The sequence below is a fragment of the Camelina sativa genome, chromosome 3 (genome assembly GCF_000633955.1).
Source record: "Camelina sativa cultivar DH55 chromosome 3, Cs, whole genome shotgun sequence".
In the NCBI taxonomy this organism is placed as follows: Eukaryota; Viridiplantae; Streptophyta; class Magnoliopsida; order Brassicales; family Brassicaceae; genus Camelina; species Camelina sativa.
This window is the reverse complement of record NC_025687.1, coordinates 14,361,474-14,378,739: the sequence shown is the minus strand read 5'-3', so window position 1 is coordinate 14,378,739 and position 17,266 is coordinate 14,361,474. Positions and strand designations below refer to the sequence as shown.

Genomic DNA, 17,266 nt, shown 5'->3' with positions numbered 1-17,266 from the left:
TGCAAAGACTGAGCGGCTGATGCAGCAGTAATCCTATTGTTGAAGAAAACAATTGCTGCAGTTTGCTGCTTTTCAGCAAGAACAGCTTTCTGCTCTGTTTCTAGCTTGGCTACAGACTCGTTGATTAGCTCGGTGTAATACTCAATGCTGTCTACTTGTTTACCAACTAGTCCACACATGCCGGTTTTATTCGTGGGTCGGTTATTAGTGGCTTCATTTATCGCTTCTGCACGCGCAAGTTTCTTCTTGTACCCTTCCAACTTTTCCCATATCTTATTAACCTACAAATCAAACGAAGAGCAAAGATTAAAATTGTTTTAACAATATGATGCATAAAACATTAGTGCAGAACAAACAGATAGATACCTTGCTGTTTTCTGTTACGACAAGGGATCTGTAGAATGTCTCAGGGTATATTTCTCTGAAATAAGAGTCAATGAACTCTTTCTGTGTCTGTCCGTCAGGCGGATGAGGCATATCCCTAACAAGAATAGCGAACTGCTCGGGTTTTACATCAGTGGACATGAGAGCTTGAGCTCTTAATGTAGAGACATGCTTATAAGCTTTCCACAAGAAGAAATAAGTGACCAAAGATATCCAGTAAACAGCTCCTAGGAACGCCCAAAGCCTCGGACTTTTTTTCTGTTCAGTTGAAAGGATACACATTTTTTGCTTTAGAAGATCAAAACCGCAATATCTGAAAATGAAGTCTTTGTTTGTGATTGTGATTACTTACTGTGATGTTAGCCATTGATAGATTATCAATTTGGCTAAATGTTCCTTTGCTTGTGGTATCTGTGGCGTTCTTTGAACGGGTCTTTAAATTGTGGTCTGTTGCGGCTATAGGTAGTAGAGTCGGTAAGAGAAGAAGACCGGAACAAGCAAATATCCCAAGAGCTGCGTCAAACAAAAAAAGCCAGTTTCAAGACATCAGAAACACTTTGTCATGTTCTTGTGAACATCAACTGAAGTACTGAACCATATCAACATGACAACATCTACAAGAAAAGGTACTTAATTTAAGGAGAGATACAAACATAACACAGCATAGCAAAACAGAATCGTCAGAGACAACAACAAAAACATCATTTTGAAACTTTTCTCCCCAAATTGTCCCCAAAGATTGAAACTTTCTTAGGTTAAATCTCAAACCCAAATCAAAACCAACAGAAATTAGCAGATATCCACAAGATCCTTCAATAGTAACCACTCTATGAACAAACTAAAGTTGCCCAGAGAGAGAGAGGGAGAGAGAGATCGAACCAGTGCTCAAGAAGACAAAGTGGACGGCAGTGTCGACACCGGAAACGTTAACAATATCTTGTTCAGAAGAAGTGAAAGCTTCACGCATCCAAGCCAAAGGGTTTCGAGTCAAGGAGGTGCCTTCCCAAGGTTCCAACCCTTTAATGATCCGATTCGGGTAGTAAATCGTAACATTACCGGGTTTTCGAGAAAGCCAAGTGAAGAGAAGCATGAGAACGACGAAGATAGCCGCGGATGTCCCTAAGGACACAAGAAAAGATCCGAATTCCATCTGGGTTTTGCCAGATGCAAGCTCTCTGTTTTCTTTCTAAAATCCTCTCAAAGTAGCAGTTTTTAAAAGAACAAAAGAAGGAAAGTAACCGTTTTTAAGAGAAAGAGAGGAAGTGTGTAATGTTGTTGTTCTTGCTTCTTCGGGTAATTACCAGCCTTACAGGTGAGAGAGGACAGGCTTTTTTTCTTCCTTTGTCCTTTTATCTTTGATGTATCATTTCACAGAAAAGAAAAAGAAAGAAGATATTTTTTCTAATAATTGTTTAATCTTGTGTAATTGGGTTTGTTTATGGAGGAATCAAAAAAATTGTGAGTAGATTAAGAGATTAAATGGTGGGGAGAGGGAGAGGTGTGAGAAGAGAGTGAAGAGCGTGTTTAAGTGAGAAGGCCGACAGGTGTTGACGAAAGAGACACCAAAGGAGCTGGATTCAACCCTACTTCAGGGCACCCCTCTCTCTCTTTCTTTACCCATCCATTTTGTTCCTTTTTTTTTCTTTCACAAATTTTCCTCTTTTTGTACTTTTGAAGTTTCTATTCCCTTCTATTTTCTATTGTTGTTGTCTTGAAAGTTGAAACCTATTTTTACTTGTAAAATCCTTGGTTATTACTATTACTTTCTAGTTGTGAATTTACTCATATGTTTTTCTTTTATTTTTCTCCATGTGGAAGTTCAGAAAAAACTCTTTAAATGCTAGTTTGGTATAAATTTCCATTTTGTTCTTTTCTTTTTAACTTTTATTTTTTCAAAGGTGAATTAGCTGTATGACCAAAATTAAAAATTATAGAAAAATATAGCATACTATTTAAAAAAATTAAGAAAATAACATAAAAGGTAATTAAAATTACCATTTTAGTGTTAGGTTTGGTGATAGTAATGATAATGGGGTGGTGGCTGGCTGGAGGTAGGGTGGTTGGAGATGTGCAGTGGTGGTGGTCGGAGGTGGAGTGGAGGCCAGAGGTTGGGCGGTGGTGGTGGCCGGAGGTTGGCCGGATGTTGGCCGGAAGTCGGCCGAATGTTGGCTGGAGGTCGGCCAGAAGTTGGTCGGATGTCGGTCGGAGGTTGGCCAGAAGTGGTGGTGGCCGGAAGTCAAAAGTAGCTAGAGATGGTGGAAGGGATGATAGTGGTTAAAAATAAAAAATAAAATAATTAGAAAGGGCAAAAACTGTCATTAATACATAAGTACAAAAAATATAATTGATTTATAGTTAGAATGGTTAGTTTGGGAATTATAATTTTTTTTTTGTTATACAACTCAATTCGCCTTTTCTCAATAGTAAATTATTCTTAGGATTTTCCTCTTTTTGTACTTTTAAAGTCTATACTCCCTTATATTTTCTAGTGTTGATTCGAGAAAACGTTTTTAACGTTTTTTACTTGTATAATTACTTACTAGTCTTACTCATAAATTAGCTATCACTTACTACCAAAACATGTTTTACATATCCCTTAGATAGTTTAAAATACATATAGTAGCGAATATACATTTATTTTGTAAAATTTAAAGATTATGAATTTTTGTAATAAAAAGTTAAAAACACATAATCATATATATAAAAGTAAGGTTTTGGTCTCTCCTTATTGGTTGATTTGCATTAATTACTATTTTTTTCTTTTCTTTTTACTCATTTATAATAATTACAAATTTATATATAATGATAATTAGATGTGATGGTGATTAAGTTTACAAATTTAATCAATAGTCAATAAATTGTCCCCCAATACATATCTGATAACTCCACAATTTCCATTTATATTTTTTCCTTTGTCATAACTCTAAACTCCACTATTTGCTTTTAATTTTCTCTTTTGTAACTCCAAAAATATTCATATCTTTTCTAAAAAACGTAACTCCTTATATGGATAGTCAACCACCTCTCTTTAGTGTGATTCAATTTATGTATAGTTACAAAAACGTAACTTCTTCTACATTCCCAAAATTCAACAATAAATTAGAATTAACTATCACACTTTTTTATTTAATTATAACTCCTATAATTTTTAATCCTATAAATACTCATTCTTTCATTCTTTCATTCTCTCATTTTCTCATTTTCTCATTTTTCTCATTTTCTCATATTGTATTTTTGTGCTTTTTGTTGTTGTATGTGTTAGAAAACCAAATTAAATATCATTGTAAAATTTTAATTCTAAATTTTAATTTTAGAGACTATATGATATGTATCTTATATTGTTTTTGATTTTTTGAAGATCGATATATGTTGTATGTTTTAGTTCCATCATCTTATAAGTAATCATTCTTTCATCATCTTCTACTATATTCATGTACAGTAGAACCTCTATAAATTAATATTCGGTAAATTAATAACCTCTATAAATTAATAAATTTCTCCAGTCCCAAGTTGGGACTAGTGTAATTTTGGACATTATTCGATAAAATAATAAATTAATAACTTTTTAAAAAATCCCATGTAAAAATATGGTCCCATCAATATCATAAATTAATAATCAAATAAACTAGTATATATATATATCTATATATATATATATATATCTAAGAATATCTAGTGAAATATGAATCTATTGTTGTTTGTTTGTTTTTGAATTTGCATTCTTGTTGGAGAGCATCTCTAATCTTTCTGACTGCATCAAAAACTTCTGGTGTTGTCTTCTCAAATCGCATCCAAAAATTGTAGAGAGTTCTTGACGCGATAATTGCTTCCTTACGTGTAACTGGTTCTAAAGATATCGTCATATCTTCTTCAACTTCATCATCACCTTGAAAAATAGTAGCAGCAATTTCTTCTAAACTCTGAATTTCTGATCATTGCACAACAAGAGAACTAAGTTGGAAAGATCTATCTCCATTATTTATTTTTGATCTTTGAATATTTTCTAACATTTTCATGCGTGTTTTATTTTCTTTTTTAATTATGCAATATTTAATGAAATAATTTATTGTAATACATTTGTCAGCTATTTTTTCTTATCTCGAATAAATTTTTGTAATTCATTTTAATATATAAATTATATAAAGATCGTTATAATGTTTTTCAGAAACAAAAAGAATTTGGTTAAAAGAATTTGGTTCTTAAGATTACATAATAAAATCATATGTTTCATGAAAGTTAAATTTAGTTAGAGTATAGAATTATAATGAAACCTAGCACTAGCTCATACTTATATGAAGTAAAAAGAATTAAAATAAAAATCTTATTAAATCATAGAAATATGAAACCATTAGTATGAAATCTAGCACTATAATTTAAATTGATGAGTAAACGTTTTTTTTAAAAGATAGAAGTTATCCTTAGGAGGTTTCAAAAAAAAATCTTTAGATTGAAGTTCATATAATTTTCTAAAAAAACAAATTTTGCTATAAAATAATATAAATGAGCTATTATTTGTGAGTTTGTATCAACAAACAAACAAATTATGTGTGAGTGTATATCAACAAAATACTTTGTAAAAGTAATATATAGCATATATTTATTAATGTATGCGTACATAAATAAAATAATTAAGTCAAAACTACTAAATTATGAGCAAATGCAAGATATTAAATCTTAAAAGTCTTTTAAATTGTTTCTAATCATATTTCTATTAGAAAACAATTTCCGTGGGGTAGTGCGGCTTTTTTATCTAGTTATGGGAAAAACGGAAACATATATATTTCTAAAAAATCAAATGGAAATACATAACGCATTTTCTCATAGTAATTTAAATGAACATAACTTCCAGAGTTTTAAACAAACGAAGTTAACACGACTTAATATGTCTATATTAATTTCCTTGCCGTAAGTTTGTCATACTGTACATTTCAATGCTTCTTAGTTCTTATATGCATTGATTCACTAAATCTCCCTCTCACGTTACTGGTATCTTTATCAAAGTTGTTTTTTCAAGTAATGTACACTTCAATTCAAGCTACACATGATATATATGTTTATTTTAACAGCTATTTCGCATTGAAAATCACATATGTAGTTTGTTCTCACACTGAAAATCAGTTTGTATAACTTTTAAACATCTGATAGTTTGCTCTTCCGTTGAGACAAAATGTGCTTAAAATGCATCATCGGTGACATGTGTCATTATATTCCATTTAGACGCAAATCCGTTCTTGACATGTTTACAAATTCACTATAGTTGATGGAAATATTTTTATCGATTGTTCAAATTGGCGCATTATAGTTTATATTGTCACTTTTAGAATTAGTTTCATAAGTGATAGTAATTCATTTGTATCATTCGATAACCAATAAGTGATGATATTTTTGTAGAAAATAGATAATTATATTTTCTCTCTTTATTTCTTTTTTTTGAATAAGCTAGTTAGGTACTACTAGTCACCTTATACACTATACACTAGGTACTCTATAAATTAATACTCTTTAAATTATTATTCGCTATAAATTTGTCCGGTTCCGAGTTGGGCCGGTGTAAAAAATAAAATTATTTGATAAAATAATAAGATAATAATTTTTTGAAAATCCTATGTAAAAATATGGTCCCAACAATATCATAAATTAATAATGATATACACTAAATATATATATATATATATATAAGAAAATTTAGTGAAATATGACTTTATTATTGTTTGTCTATTCTTATATCTGCATTATAGTTGGAACTCATATATAATCTTTTTCATTGTATTAAAAAGTTTTGATGTTGTCTTCTCAAATCACATCAAAAAATTGAGTAGAGTCCTAGATTCGATAATTGTCTTTTTACATGTAATTGTTTCTAAAAGCACCGCAATATGTTTTTCGACTTCGTCATTACCATGGAAGATAACACCAACAATTTCTTCTAAAGCTTAAACTTCTAACATTTATCATTTTCACCTAGACAATTAAGTAAACTATTAACATCAATCCTATTACGATAGTCAATATTATAAATTAAAAAAATTCTATAAAAATGTGTATCATAACAAAAGTATCTTATTTTGTAATATAAAGTTTTCAAAATTATATATATAAAAAATCTCTTCATAAGTTAATATTTTATTAATTTATCGATAATTAAATTTTTTTATAAATTAATAAAAATTTCATAGTCCCGACCTTATTAATTTATAGAGGTTTTACTGTATATCATTTATTTAAGAAAATCATACACAAATTTGTCGAATCTGTTAGTAGATCTATGACCATATGGGTTGAGTGTGACTAGAAGACATAAAAATAGATAAAGCTTTTAATTTCTCTATTATTCGTCCATTCATCTGAAGATGTATTGGATGGTTGAAGTAGTGTATGTGTGATTCAAGACATGATACAAGATTGTTGTTGTTTTAGGTGAGTGAGAAGTTTCTAGAAGGTTTGAGAAGGCAATATTGAAGGAAGATTTGATGATGAATTTAAGAGGAAAATTACTATTTCTTTGGTTGATTAAATTGAAATTTTACAAATAAAAGGAAAATAGCAAAAAGGAAAAAATCCTTTTCTTATGGAATTTGGAAATCTTCTCCTATGGTGATTAGGAAGTATTGATGGATATATAAGGAGGTTTTGGGCATGTCCAAGAGAAGGAAGAGAGCTGAGGCATAAAGATAAATCCTAGGGAGCTTTCTGTGTTTGTGTGCGGCTTAGTTTCGCGGTTTGGTGCTTGTGTTGTTCAAGCTTCTTTGTTTGTCGGTGTGACGTGTGTGTGAAGGTTGCTCAAGAGAGTTGAAGATCTGAAGTCTAGACTCAGGGGGAGTTTAGCCCAACTTTAGGTTATCTTGGTTTGAATCTAGGCTCGGTGTGAGTTTAATTAAGGGTAGAGATTTATTCTTAAGATTTCATGTTATAGAACAGAGCGGTGAATTAAGAGGGTTGTGTTTGATTTACGCGTTTGCGAATATGTTGTATTTGCTTTCATGTTCTAGTGAAATCGAAATCTGGCCGTAGTCCCGGGGAGTAGGAAAAACCGAACCTCGTTAACAAAGTTCTTATATTATTTACTTTCTGCACTTTATTATTGCCTCATCCGCATATACATCATCAACAACAAAAATAACAAACTATTCAGAAACAACACATTTTTTCTTCCTTTTTCCTTCAGTTTTGTTAGATAGCTGTGGAATACCCCCTAATCATTAAATTTAATTTTCTTCATTTTAGATTCGTCTCTCTTCTTATTTGTTACTCTAAAAGTCTATCACATTATATACCATCCACCATCCACCATCTTATTTGATACCCAAAAAAAAAAGAAACATATACCATCATACCTTGTGTGTGTGTGTAATCTACGTAAGAAATTAATGTCTTGTACGTTTGCACAATAAATACGAGACAGAGAGACAAAGAAATCGTTAATGCAGTTTCAAAAGGTTTCGAAGATAAACGGATAAAAATCGAAAGACGTCCACGACATACTTAAAAGATAAAGAGTTAAGGTGACTGACAACGATCTCGTAACCAATAACTATGTCTAAAAAAAAAAAAAAAAAAAAAAAANTATGTTTATGTGTCGAGAGGGGACTGTCTTTAAATTGGTTATGATTTAAGCCATGGGGAGTTTTAAGACAGATGCTTATTTTTTTCTTTTTAGTTTGTGTGTGCCATGAAAGTGATAGTTTTGTTTGTTATTTTCCATGACCAGTAGCTAGTAGTATCATCACTACCACCGGTCCTTCCTTTTTATGTCGATTGGGTAAAATCCACACTAGATAGATGTAAAATAGATGTTATTCTTTTGGCATCTAACTGAATTAAAAAGATAACAAATTCACTGGACAAAAACAGTGGGTTTCACTAAGACAGGCCATTAATATAGATAAGCGAATAAAAATCACTATATATTTTTTTTTTTATCAAAAAAAAAAAAATCACTATATCTATATATAAATTTATGGGAATTTGATAAAGTTTGTGTTACTCACAAGACAAAAAGGACCCAATGAAAAAAAAATAGTCGTTGTGGTCCAGTTGTTGCCACGTTGACGTAAACTTCATTGCTGCCGACATCGAAAAAAACTTGAAAATGTCCCCCAAACTAGCCCTGAGACTTACTATCCGGGATCCGGTATCCGATCCGGCATCCACCATGCTCCGCTCCGGAAAATAGGATATCCGGTATAGGCGGATCCAGATCCGGATATTGGTTTTACGGATCCGGCCAGATCCGGATCTGGATCCGGATAGCTAAAATAACTAGAACCGGATATCCGGATATCCGAAGTAGTTGTGTATTTATGTTTATATTACATGTGGGCTTGGTCAATAGTTTATAAACAACAACGTCCAACGATTTTTATTAGAGCCCATAAGGCATAAGCCCAAAAAAACACATGTCATCGTTTTTCCATCACTTATCAACAATTTTTTTTTTAATTAACTAAAGTAACAAAAGCTCGTGGAGATTGGAGAGTGGAGACATTAGGTCAAGCCGCTGTCCTAGAAAAAAAAAATTACGCCATTGTTGTTGTCTGCTTGCGATTTTGCAAAAGAGAATAAAGAGCGATCAAAACTTGCGGCTTGCTTCTTCTACTACAGATCATTCTTTGGAGCTTCTTGAAAGGTAAGCAAAATCTCTCACCATTCATGGTTTCAAATCAAGTATCAACAGATTAACTTGATTGTGTTCATTTTAATCAAGTATCAACAGATCCTTTTCTTAAAACAACTCTGGTATATGTTCATTTTAATCTCGACCCTTATTAGAGTATATCAACAGATTAACTTGATTGTGCTTGACATGAACGTGTTGTTGACAGGAATGTGTGCTTTTATTTTTCTGTATAGATGGAAGACGAAACTACAATATCCACAGACAATTGTGGCAATGCGGATGAGAGTGTTGAACCTGAGTTGCATGAGAACACTGAAGAGACAAATTTTTCAACAGCTTCTGGGTCTGAAGTATCAAAGAAGAAGTCGATAGTCTGGTTGCATTTTGTGGAGTCTGAAGTATATGGTAAGGCTAAGTGTATGCATTGTTCTGGACTGATTAGTTGTAGAACTAAGGATGGTGTCACAACTAGTGCAATGGGAGGTCACCTTAAAACATGCAAAATGATGCCTCAGGAAGAACTTGATGGTGAAAGGGATGGGAAAAAAAATGAAACAGTCAACCTTGTTTCATCAGAATCAAGGAGATGGTAGAGCTGGTAGTAAAGTGTCGTCTTTAGTAGCATTTAGTCCGTCTGCAAGTCGCAAAGCATTGGTAGAAATGATTATCATGGATGAGTTACCTTTCAGATTTGTTGAACATAAGGGGTTCATACGTTTCATGCAGATATCTCAACCACTTTTTGTAATGCCTTGTCGCAAAACTGTGACTAGAGATGCATTAGAGATTTTTGAAGATGAAAGGAGCAAGCTTAGAAAGTTTTTTAGAAACTATAAAGGTAGTATCTCTTTGACTACAGACTGCTGGACATCTATACAAAATATGAGCTACATGTGTCTAACTGCTCACTATGTAGATGATGCTTGGAGGCTACACAAAAGAATCATCAATTTCTGCATTGTTGATAATCATGCTGGTGAAACCATAGGTAGAATGATTGAAAAATGCTTGGTTTTTTGGGGAATTACTAAAGTGTTCACCATTACAGTTGATAATGCAAGTTCTAACGATCTTGCATTAAAATACTTGAAAAGGAAGTTGACTTCATGGGGAACAACTGTCTTGAATGGAGACTTTCTTCACATGAGATGTAGCGCTCATATTTTGGGTTTAATTGTGAGAGATGGTCTTCAAGAGGTACATGGTGCAATCTTAAGGATCCGATCAGCTGTTAGGTATGTTAGATCTTCACCAAGTAGGCTGAAAACGTTTAGGGAATGTTTAAAGCATCAAAAGGTTGAGACAAAGGCTGGTCTTTGCATAGATGTTGAGACAAGATGGAACTCAACATTTTTAATGCTACAATCTGATGTGACTCTCAAGAAAGGGTTTGATATGTTGGAGCTAGAAGATGAGAAGTATGTTGTAGAGCTTACTAAGATCCGCAAGGCTGAACCAAATGATAGTGATTGGGCTTATGCTACTGCTTTATCACCTATCTTGCAATATTTTTATGATGCAACTGTGAATATTTCTGGATCTAAATATGTAACTAGCAATACATATATGAAAGAAATATTCGGTGTGGGCTGGATGATTATGAAGATGGACACAATGGGGGGATGAATACAAGAAAGCTATGGCTGAAAAAATGAAGCTCAAATTTTATAAGTATTTGGGCAATTTTGACAATACAAACATGATGATCTATGTTGCTGCAGTTCTTGATCCGCGATACAAAATGAGATGGGTAAAGTGGATGATTCAAGGTACTTATCCTAACTCTGAGGCTAGTTGTTTGATTACCAAGATCACAAACGCTTTAGACAGATTATTTGAATATTATACATCTTTGCAATTACAAGAATCAGTGGGATCCGAAGGTAATGTAAATTCAGGGTTAGATCGTTCTAAGGACAGAACACAGAGACATGTAATGATGGATGAGATGTTTGATGATGAGGAAAGTGTAGAGGCTGATTCAACAAAGTCAGAGCTGGAGTATTATTTGGATGATATTCGAGAGGATCGAAAGAATCCTGATTTTGACATATTGCATTGGTGGAAGACAACTGGATCTAAATATAAGGTTTTGTCCCTGATGGCAAGAGATATGCTGGCCATACCTGTGTCAACGGTCGCATCAGAATCTGCATTTAGTGCAGGTAGTCGAGTAATAGATCGCTTTCGTAGTTCGTTCACACCAAGAGTTGTGGAAGCTTTGATTTGTACCCAAGATTGGTACCATGACAATGATGAAGATTTAAGAGTAGAAGAAATGGTTGCTGAGCTTGAGTATATTGAATCTGGTAATATGTCTTTTTTTTTTGTTATATATCTTCTAGGTTTGTGAATTTTTATAGCTTTTCAAGTACTAATGATTGCTACTTATTATTTACAGAAGTGAAGACTTCAAATTTACAGCCATGACCAACGCTTAATGGGTGTGTGAGGATGAGGTAATATTAGATTCTTTACCCTCTAAAATCATAATAGTTAGGCCTGGGCATTTTAACCGAATCCGAAACCCGAACCCGAACCCAACCCAAACGCAACCCGAAATAAGCAGTTTGGTTCGGATTCGGATAGTATTAAGTACCCGATTGGATTTAGTTTATTTGAAATTCGGATACCTGATCGGGTTCGGGTATTACCCGATATCCGAAGTAGATCCGAATCAACCCAAAATAAATACAAAAATGCATCTAAGTGGATTTGAACCCAATACTTTAGACATTAATTGATGCATCATAAACCATTTTGCTACCTTAATTATTCTGTCATAGAATAAAAACATTAAGTATTTATATATATTCATATATTCTAAAATTGACTTATTTTTTTCTTTCTCAATCAACATCAACATAATCGATAATTTTTTTATCTTTTTCCAGACCCCAGATCAATTTTACTAGAAACATGACAAACAAATCTAAAAAAAAAAATAGTGATATTTTGTGGGGTTTGAGGAGTAAGTGAGTGAGGTTGGAAGATAAATATAAATCATAACATATAATTTGCTATAGATATTGTTAGATTTGGTAGAGAAAGTAAATGATTTGATTATTGAAGTGTTGGCAATGGATAAACAAAATTAGGGGTTTTGGTTGAAGTAAAGGGAGACGAAGAAGAAGGAAACAAGTAGAGGGAGGTAGAAAGTTTTTTTTTTTTTTTTTTCACGACAGGAAAAAAAAAGATTTTTTTTTTTTAATGAATTCGGGTATACCCGAAATTACCCGAACCCGAAGCCAAATTACCCGAATCCGACCCGATATCATAAAATACCCGATTGGGTTTTATATCTCTACATCCGAAAACCCGAACATCCGAACCCGAATCCGATCGGATACCCGAATGCCCAGGGCTAATAATAGTCTTTCTAGATGTTATTATGAATTTCATATATGTAACACATATGTTTCTCTCTTTTTCAGATATCAAGGAAGAGGGACATCAAGATACATCAATCTTTTGAACTTTTTGCTTTTTTTTTTGTTGAACTGTTGGGAATTTGATGTATCAAACATAAATCTTATGTATTTGGTATCCCTAGTATTGTTTCTTTTATTAAAACAGGTAGTATTCATAATAATCAAAAAATTTGACTAACCGATCGGATCTAGATATCCTAAATTTTAACGGATATCCGAATGTTCGGATATCCGGTTTTCCAGAATCGGAAACGGATAATAGAATTGCGTATCCTCCGAATACGGATACGGATACAGAGACCCTCAATTTGGCCGAATATTCGGCTCCGGGCCACCCCAAACCTTATCTACAAATAATTTCAGTTTTGTATTTGTTAATTGAAAGTAACGCGGTTCACAGATTTGGTTAGGTGGCTATTGATCGGGTCCAAACTCCTTTTGCTGATATTTATTATTTTTCTCTTTTTCACGTCGACATGTACATAAACCAAGACCCACCACCTCATCAAGTTTCTTCTTCTACTTACGGGTATGAACAATGATCAAATGATATTTCAAATATCTATTAGATGGGTCTGCGTATTTTAATCAAGTTGTATTAGCAAAAAGTTAATATAGAATTATTATGTCAAGACTGAAAATATCTAGAATTAAAGTGTTAGCATACAATGCGATATGCCGTTAATACCACTGGATAAATGAATATACATATCTAATAAGAAACTTTTACTTTTAGATAAAAAATTATTTAAACTTTGTTTTACAACCCCATTGTATGATGCTGATATTGATGATATTTATGCAGATTACCCCCACTTTACAACTTCTATATCAAAAGAGACAAAACAAATGGTTTTCATATGTTGTAGGTAGTTCATTACCAAAAAAATAAGTTGTAGGTATTTGAAATCATAGGCATTCTTATGTACTCTAAACAAAATCTAGACTAATCTTCGAATTTAGATCATTATCGAAATAGGAAGAGATTCGTGAGAAGCAAATTTGGTAGATTAATTTCATTGTGTAAGCTTCGTTGCTTTCACGATCGATGATATATGTACATTTGCCCATAGACTTGTAATTTGCTTGGGAAAATATTGCAAGTAATTGGTTGTAAGAATATTGACTTCTACGAGACTACGACTTAGAATCTTAAGGATTTAAAATGTCTGGAAACCGAACCTACTGATTAATTTTTATTTTATTATATAGGCTATTTGATAGAATACAACGACCAATTTAAATTGCGCAACACCATAGTATAATTGTGTGATATGTGGACTATACAAAACGAATCAAAACATAAGGATTTTCAAACTAAGTTTATTTCATAATCATTGTATGGGAGACGTGACTCCTACTAGTAAAAAATACAGTTTGAATTATTCTGCATGACTTGCAATCAAAGGCAATATTCAATCACACAGAACAAAGTATCATTACTATTATTCCAAAACTGAATATCAGGTTACTATAATTTACCATATTTCTGGTGTTGTCGCTATGCAACGAATCAGTCACATGTAATGTATAGCATTTTGGTGACAATATGACAAAAGAAAATTAATTAAATGGTACGTGTACCTCCGGCCAAAATAAGTTATTTATACTTGACTTGCATATGCCTGAGCAAGCTATACCATATTATATATCTCCAGATTACCATATACTTATTCTAAGAAGAAAACTTATTAAAACCTTACACATCTACTTTATGTTGACACCTATAATCCCCCATTTGGTCAATACACTATAACATCGCTGATCGTTTTCATTGTTTAGCTGACTAATATGATGGGCCGTTAATATGCACGGCCCAAACAATTTCTTTTACGAGACTCCAACAGAACAAGGAAAAAAATGGGAGAATTGTGCAACTATGAAATATTTTAGTTCGTATTTTGACGTAAGCCTGCAACTATGTTTTAAAACTGGATCCTGCCCAATACCTAGACTTTGGAGCGATGTTCATATATATGATGACCTACCAGGGTCTAACTTTCTCTAATCTTTAAATATTTCTTAATTACACTGATAAGATAGATCCCAAACTTGTTCGGCTATTACTAACATTTACATATAGAGGCCAAATTCAAACTAACACTGTAACACATGGACAGTACAAGCAGTGCGGCCACTCTATCTAATTAAGAGAGGAAGAGCATTGTTCAAAAAGGTATTTCTATAAACATTTAAATTCAAATGATGAAAATATAAACTCATTTAAAGTTCGGACTATTCTCCCTATCTATAAAACATATATTTTCACATTAAATATATGGTCCATTACATTATTATATATAACTAGGAGATTTCTTAGGAAGATCAAAATCCAACTAAAAATTAATTTACTAAATCCAAATCTTATGTCATGTAGTTCTTTATGTCCTCAATGTTATATAGCCTACCAGGTTCTATGTGTCACTGTTAGACAATAATAGTACAAAGTTCAACAAGGATCAATCATGGAGCAAGAACCTAGTTAGTTGGTACCAAGCAAACTGGTAGGAGATAGCCAAGAAGAAAGGCTAATGTAAAACATTGAGGAAATGTTTGACATGTAAATATGTATTTTTTTTACAGTCATTTTGCAAAATAAAAACTTAAAACTTATAATGATATTTTGCAAAATAAATACTTCTATTTAAATATGTAATTATAATGACATTTTGCAAAATAAAAACTTAAAAATGACATTTCCTTTAAAAATCTCTTGTAGATTGCATTATCTGCATGTGTGTCACACCTTCTCATCTTTCACACGCATACATAAAATTCATACATGTAATGCAAATACTTATATACTTATAAGTCTATTGATAACTTATACGTATACTCTGTAGCTCACATCTATGTTGTGACTCATGCATAGATATTTGCACACACCTAGTTCAATTCAAGCATCAACATCTTCAAGAAAATGGATTCTATCGTAATAACAATTTCACTTCTCTTTGCAATTTTCGCTTCTCCTCTTGTAGAGTCTGCTTATAATCGTAGTAATGGTTACACCCTCGCGAAGATATCACTAAATCCAATTGATGCTTGCTGGCGAAGAAACCCTAAATGGGCGACTAGCCGTCAAGCTCTTGCACATTGCGCGGTAGGGTACGGAAAAGCTGCGTTGGGGGGCAAAAACGGTCCCATCTACGTGGTTACAGACCCATCAGACGACCCTGTAAAACCTAAACCTGGAACGCTAAGATATGCAGTGGTCCAACCAAAACCGCTATGGATCACATTCGCACGTGACATGGTGATAGTGTTGAAAAGCGAGCTCTATGTGAACAGCTACAAGACGATAGACGGGAGAGGGGCAAAAGTTGAAATAGGCAACGGGCCGTGCATAAGGATGAAACTTGTGAAACATGTCATTATACATGGGATAAGTATCCATGATTGTAAACCAGGTCCGAAGGAAAAATTGGATGGTGACGGTATCCGCGTTTTCCAATCTTCACATATTTGGATCGATCATTGTTTCTTGTCTCGGAGCCAAGATGGTTTGATCGATGTGATTTTTTTGTCTACGGCTGTCACTATCTCTAATAACTATTTCACCCAGCATGATAAAGTACGTAAGAGTTTATCATATTTCCTAAACAGTACCAAAAATAATATTTAAGCTAGTATTTGATGAAAAAATTGGTGTGTTATTGTGAAGGTGATGTTACTCGGACATGATGACAAGTTTATGGGAGATAAGATCATGAGAGTTACAATTGCATTCAACTATTTTGGACCAGGTCTCATTGAGAGAATGCCTAGGTAAGTATATATATAGAGTTCAATTTAACTGGATTAGATTAGAAAATGCTGACATAGATCGATATGTGATCAGGGTAAGGAGAGGGTATGCGCATGTAGCAAACAATAGATACGAGAAATGGCAAATGTATGCGATCGGAGGAAGTGCCGATCCAATTATCTATAGTGAAGGCAACTACTTCGTTGCTCCCGACAAGCGTAGCAGTAAACAGGTATCGATCTTCATTTTAGATATTATCATGCAATAAGATTTAATTTAACGATGACATATTCTCACGTTAAAATAACATATTACATGATGCACTCGGGTTTATATAGATATTGACTTTGAGTAGCTCTAATAAATGTGTATTTGTTCGAGTACAACGTTGTGTATACATATATGTAGGTGACGAAGAGAATGACAACTGCAGCTGATTCTAAAAAATGGAAATGGAGTACGACTAAAGACGTTTTCATGAATGGAGCTTTCTTCGTGCCGTCTGGTGGAGCAGTCAAGCCGTTGTACAAAGGAGGAGAGGCGTTTCCGGTGGCCCACGGCTCTCTCGTCCCTTCTCTTACTTCCTCCGCCGGTCCTCTCCGTTGCTACGCCGGTAGAATTTGCTAGTCAATTACTCACCTCGTTTTTATTAGAAGATCACACAAAAAAAAAAGTCAATTTCTTCATTAAACGATATGTAATTTTAATTTTTGGTTATTGCCTCACAGTTCGTTAATATTAACAGAAAATTAACTCCCTTAACTTCTATTTTAATATGTACTCTCTTAGTATAAAATGTATATAATATCGCATTGAATCCTGTAAATATATGGTGTTAGAGTATAGTAATAGACTTTTAGTTACATCGCATACGAGTTATAGTGGCATTGAATTGACCTCTCGCTTTTGCCTTCTATATAATGTTAGATTGTTCTATGATTTCATTGGTGGTTTTTCTTTATGAGAAATGAGTGTGATGATTCAGAATGTTTTAGCTTCTTCTTGAACTTAATTAGGAACTAGATCTATGGTTTTCTCATGGAAGTGTCAATTGTTTTACATTTTATTGTTATTCGATATAGAACA

General features: G+C 33.1%; 3 protein-coding genes across 3 annotated transcripts in view; 2 read left to right on the top strand and 1 right to left on the bottom strand.

The window, feature by feature from the left end:
- LOC104777062 (CSC1-like protein ERD4) overlaps positions 1-1,894 on the bottom strand; it is a gene marked incomplete in the record, with an annotated part of 4,981 nt that extends 3,087 nt beyond the window's left edge. The window contains 4 exon segments of the mRNA XM_010501265.2: positions 1-281; positions 367-642; positions 737-897; positions 1,264-1,894. Coding sequence (XP_010499567.1) covers positions 1-281; positions 367-642; positions 737-897; positions 1,264-1,534 — 989 coding nt within the window.
- Positions 10,941-11,431, top strand: LOC109130534 (zinc finger BED domain-containing protein RICESLEEPER 1-like). The gene is made up of 2 exons (XM_019240169.1): positions 10,941-11,310; positions 11,403-11,431. Exons 1-2 carry the CDS (start codon positions 10,941-10,943, stop codon positions 11,429-11,431), a joined length of 399 nt encoding a protein of 132 aa, XP_019095714.1.
- Positions 15,353-17,006, top strand: LOC104777061 (probable pectate lyase 4). Its single transcript, XM_010501264.1, has 4 exons — positions 15,353-16,006; positions 16,097-16,200; positions 16,274-16,412; positions 16,589-17,006. The coding sequence occupies exons 1-4, from the start codon at positions 15,353-15,355 to the stop codon at positions 16,805-16,807; spliced, it is 1,116 nt and encodes a 371-aa protein (XP_010499566.1). The 3' UTR covers positions 16,808-17,006.